Source organism: Sinocyclocheilus anshuiensis, unplaced genomic scaffold (genome assembly GCF_001515605.1).
Source record: "Sinocyclocheilus anshuiensis isolate Anshui unplaced genomic scaffold, SAMN03320099.WGS_v1.1 scaffold1016, whole genome shotgun sequence".
NCBI classification, from domain to species: Eukaryota; Metazoa; Chordata; class Actinopteri; order Cypriniformes; family Cyprinidae; genus Sinocyclocheilus; species Sinocyclocheilus anshuiensis.
This window is the reverse complement of record NW_015552618.1, coordinates 714,779-720,384: the sequence shown is the minus strand read 5'-3', so window position 1 is coordinate 720,384 and position 5,606 is coordinate 714,779. Positions and strand designations below refer to the sequence as shown.

The window sequence follows — 5,606 nt, the reverse complement described above, 5'->3', positions numbered from 1 at the left end:
CCTCAGTTTACATATGTAACCCTAGTTCCTCGAGGGAACGAGACGCTGCGTCTCGGTGCCATACTTCTGGCGTCCCTGCCGGCGCTTGCTTCATTCCTAGAAGCTGACGCTGGCTCCGCCGCACGTGCTTTTATAGCTTCCTGGTCATGACGTCATCCGCCGTGATGTCCCGTTCAGCTATTGGACTGATTTCACATGTGATTCAGAGCGTGGGTCGCAGAAGGCGTTCCCCTAGCGTTTTCGACGCAGCGTCTCGTTCCCTCGAGGAACTAGGGTTACATACGTAACCTGAGACGTTAAATTCGATGTAATGTGTCTAAAAAATATTTTCTTGGTGGAGGAAGTCAGTAGTTCTTAATGTTTTTGACTCCAAGGCACAATGACACAATAATTACACTTCAGGATTTCAGAAATTTTAAGAGCTGAATTATATTCAAGGTTCCCACTCTTTTAGATTCATTAATTTACATGAATTTTCAGTCATTTGTGATTTACTGCATAAAAGATTAATGATAAAGATTTTTTGTTGTTGCAATAATTTACTACTTTTAAAATTTATTAATTTAACAATTCTACCTGATAAATGGACTACTTGCATACTTCATATTGCCTAATATTTTTCATGTAATATGAAATGATAAATGTTTCATACAGCAGTATGATGTGTTGTTGTCACATGACCACACCATGTTTAATTTAGAAAGTGGTCTCAGGTTATCATCTCAGAAATATAAAGTTAATTAATGTTTTAATCTAGTTACAAGTGTCTTGGCAATCCAATCAGATGAAACAAGAAAAAGATTTTACAAATCACTTCTGACTTATTTGAAACATGGAAACAGAAGGTCAAGTTGGGCGCTTTGTATTATGGGATGCATTATGCTCTGGCTTTATACACATTTTGTCTAATGTAGATGGGCCTACAGATACCTGTATTAAATGCATACAGAAAAATTGCTGACCATGCATACAAAATACAATAAATTATATGTCTGCATGTAATATTATGTCTGTAGTCAGAATTTTATTTTATTTTACATTTGCTTCCACAGTTTAATGCCAATACACCATACAAAATTGACCTGAAAAGATCTCACTCTTACAACCCATTAAAAAATAAAATAAACTCATCAACCCTACATCTCAAAGTTCCAAAAGTAATCCATGAATAAATCAAGCATAAATAAACCAGGAGATAGATAGTTAGATGATACTTATGTAATTTCAAAAGTATCGAGACTAAGATTGACTAAGATAACTTTTACACAAACAGGATTGCTAAGCGTTTCTTGTAATGCATAAATCACAGGGATTTGTCCTGGTTCTCAAGGGATATACTAAGAATGTCCTCATAATGGAATGGCTGTGTATAAACGCTAGATCAGAAAGACTTTATTTCCAGTCCCTCGGCACAATCTCTTCATTCTCTTGGAATGGAAAACCTCTGCCCTAAACTCAAGATTTTATCAGAGAGGACAGGGCAGACTTTCAGAACCCACCACTGACACAATCATTTACCTCACAACCTGCACTAACAGTTACTAAATCCCAGATGCGGAACTTCAGATCTTCCCTGCTGCGCCTGCCAAGTTTACCTTGACCGTCTACCTTAATCTATATTCTGCACTGTTTATACTTTCGCTGTCTGCTTATGATGCAAGTTTTGTACACCAAAACATTTCCAAGCCTCATTTCTATCCTCTCTCTGACACATAGGGCCAGATTTACTTTAGCGCAAACCGTCTTTTGGCATTAAAATAGTACTGTGAAGATTTACTAAAGACGCGCAGTGAAGAATTAGCGCTGAAAAGGCGTGGACAGTTATTTTTGCACCTGACCTTATTGCATATGCATTTGTAGGAGTTTCCCTTTCAGACACAAAAATTAATGGGAGGAGCGTATTAAAATGAATCACGCAACACGATTTACTAACGTTTGCGCTCATCAAATTACTGGTATGTGCGCCATTATTTAACGCCCAAAAAAAGCGTGTCAAATGAGTGATTAAACAGGTGGTATTTTGCACCTGTGTCATAAGTAGATCACCCGCACCTGATGAGCATCAGCTCTGGTTGTTTGTGACTACGCTAATTTTTGCTGTGCTTGGTATATTGCATTGGTCGATATGTAAATGAGATGTTGCGTCTGTGTTCTTTAATTTGCGTGTTGTCAATAAATCACCCACATACATTTCCACGTCCATCGGTGCTGTTTTGGAATTGCATTCTCACACTATTTTGTCCTGTTTTAGTAAATCCGGCCCTTAGAATTAAACAGGATACTGTACCTTTAAGACTTTTATATGTAAATGACCTTTTTATGATTTGCTAATCTGCATATGCTACTTCACTCTCTCTGGCCAGTTGTGGTGGTTTTATTGTGAACAATATTGTGGTGGTCCATTCTCTTGTTAACTAGATTTTCAATGGCTTTCAATTTTTGTTAGTTTGTCGTAATTAGTTTGCGAAGGCCAAGCCACATGTTCTATTAGCTATTAATGTAACTCTGGAGACGAGACTGGGGTCAACTGTAACAGAAGGGCAATTGTAGTGCTCTAATTAATTTTATTATTTCGTAAATCATGAACAAGCTATTGTGATGACACTTGTTCAGCATATGCTCAGTAAAGCATTGTTTTGAAGTATAAAAATTTAATTTTTTGGATGTCCGTATTAGTAGCTTTCTTCAGCTGTACAAAATTGTATTAGCTTTTAATTGTATTAATTACACAGACTAACACAGAGGATCTTGGCATTATGAAAAAATATATATACACAACCTTTTAAACCCATTTCTAAGCTCCAGTTTGTCACATAGTTTTTATGCATACTTATAACTCTTTATGTTTCTTTCTTTTTTGCAGAAACCTGCTTGACAGAGACACATTTTCCAAATCAGATCCAAGTAAGAATATCTTTCTTCTCCTTTGTTGCTCAAATGCATACTGTACTGTGAAATATGCTTATCAAACCCTGAAAAATATTTCTCATGCCATGGTTTACTATGACCTCGTATATGACAGTATGATCAACTGCTTTCAGCCTTGTTAAGAGGGAACTTTCTTCACTGTCTGAAAGCTTACACAATCACATGACTCATTGCGTTCTGTTTGCGTTTTCTCGCACTGATTGTGTGAAGTAAAGCCTCCAAGCTTCTGCTCTGAATGTGGCACGGGCCTCAGATATAGACACACTGTGGGCGGCCTGCTTATTGTAATATTTGCCTCCAACTCCACAATGTCCTTTTGAGGAGAAAATGTAAATGTCACACATTTGGCCTCGGATATCAGAGTAATCTAAATTCAGGCGAGTAGATCCACCTAAGAGATTATATTTTATGTTGTTAAAGGTGGGGTAAGTGATTTCTGGTAGTCAATGTTGATATTTCAAATCACCAAAACAAACACGCCCCTACCCCAAAAGGGTCTCGCCCCTATTTTGAGCTCAGCCCCACACATACGTATACAACCCAGGCAACGATTATGGCGGAATCTGCTGTATTATTATCTGCTGTATTAAACATATTATCTTAGGGTGTATTCACACCTGTCTTGTTTGGTTCGATTGAATCTCAAAACTCAAGTTCGTTTCCCCTCTTGGTGCGGACCTTTTTGGCAGGTGTGAATACAGCAATCGCACTCGGGTGCGGACCAAACAACCGTACCGAGACCCAGCTGAAGAGGTGGTATCGGTCCGTTTCCAAACGAACTCTGGTACGGCTTGTTTAAGGTGTGAATATGACCCGACCTCGATCCGACCCGATTGCAGAAATTGCGCTCAGAAACATACAGCTCGCACACGTTGTGCTGTGTTTGCATTTCAATGGCTTAAATCACTTGTTTTTAAACCACAATGCTTAAAAATGCATGCAAATGATGATTTTTTGTGACCATGGCGCACAGAAATGTGACATGAGCACGCTAAATAGGCTAAAGCTTGCTGCAAAAGTTACCATGAATATGTTGGGGGAAACTAATAAGAAGATTTTTGAATTATTATGAATTAACTAGTGTTTTCTGAGTCGGTGTCACAAAGATTAAATTGATTATCCTGACTCGCCATCTCATCATGGACGCGAAAAGAAATGCATCTTTACAGATTACATAATGAAAGAGTTTTTTTGGATTTGAATTGTTTCGTTTTGTGGTCATTTAAAGCTTTCTATAGATATATTCATCATCTGTAAGGAAAATATTCGTTATTGGTTCATTTTTGTGAAGCGCTCCTGTTCAACACCGAGACGGCAAGCGCATCCTATTTGTTTTCTTTATTTGACAAAAGCACAGCGTTTTGTTGATATTGTGAGTGCACACAAATAGACCCTTTACAGTTCCGAACGATGTATTATTCTTACCCGTATGAGCAAAAATGACAGCGCATTTAATTTGTTTCCACTGATGTCCTGAAGCGCGATTCAGCTTCCACTCTCCACACAAACGATTGGATATGCGCCTAATAGCACACATTTATCTAGGTTAAATGTTTAAACTAGCATTGTGATATGCTTTAAGTATTTTATCTATAGATTTTATTTTCGGCAAGTCGTACTTACAACATCGTATGACATTGTCTCATATGATGCTCATAAGTTTCTTCATATTACGTTAGTATCTGATAACACCAAATCAGTAAAATAATAAAAATTGCACTACGAAAGATCTCCATGATTAGCCTGTTTTTGCACTTCCTGTTTTTCCCTGTTTGAGAATTTCTGTCCAATGAATGGATGACCTTAGCACACGTGTGGTTTTGTTTACAATTTCTGGTTCACTTGCAAAATGGGCAGTGTGAAAGCAAACCGCACCAAACAAAAAAAATAAACATTGTATTTGGTCCAAAGCAAGTGAACTAGCGGACTTTCTTTGTGTGAATACACCCTTACTTTTCGGACACACTTTGTGAGCTGATGCTTGAAACAGACAGTGAAGGAGGTTTAGACGCTCCAGGCTTATAGGGTGTGGAAATTAATGTGTCTTTTTATCATAGCTGAAGGGAACGGCAATACGATTGCAGATGAACAAACAAGCGAACATGACACACAAACATATTCAAGCAAAAGCCAGCATATATTAGTTCTGAGAAACAAAGCAAAACCAATGTTACTCACCTATCGGGAAGAAACAAAGTAGGGCTGGGCGATTTTCCAAAAAATTTAAATCTCGATTTTTCCAGAATGTTTGACCGATTCTCGATTTTTTTACGATTTTTAACTAGTCAACTTGAAAATGTAACTACACCATGATTCAAGTTACTTTTTGATGCAATAAAAATGTGCAATAACCTTATATTTATTTGTTACCACCTCCATCCTTGTACATCCCTGCGTCTCATTTTATTCTATTCCATTCTATCATCTATAGCACAACTGTACATACAATTGATTTATTTTTCGATTTATTTTTCAATATTTGTCTGTTTATATTTACATGTGTGTTTTTTAATTATTATTCTCATCTTATTTTTTATTGTCTGTGTGTTCTTGTTGTCTCTGTGTACTGGAAGCTTATGTCACTAAAAGAAATTCCTTGTATGTAAATTCCTTGCATACTTGGCAATAAAGCTCTTTCTGATTCGATTCTGAAAATGACTTAAAGTATAACAACAGTA

At 37.2% G+C, this 5,606-nt stretch overlaps 1 protein-coding gene across 1 annotated transcript in view; it reads left to right on the top strand.

Annotated features, from left to right (window-relative positions):
- Positions 1 to 5,606, top strand: part of LOC107666208 (copine-8) — a 103,907-nt gene that overhangs the window by 879 nt on the left and 97,422 nt on the right. Inside the window, exon 2 of the mRNA XM_016457420.1 lies at positions 2,864 to 2,904. Within this exon, the coding sequence (XP_016312906.1) occupies positions 2,864 to 2,904 (41 nt within the window). The remainder of the gene's footprint in view (positions 1 to 2,863; positions 2,905 to 5,606) is intronic.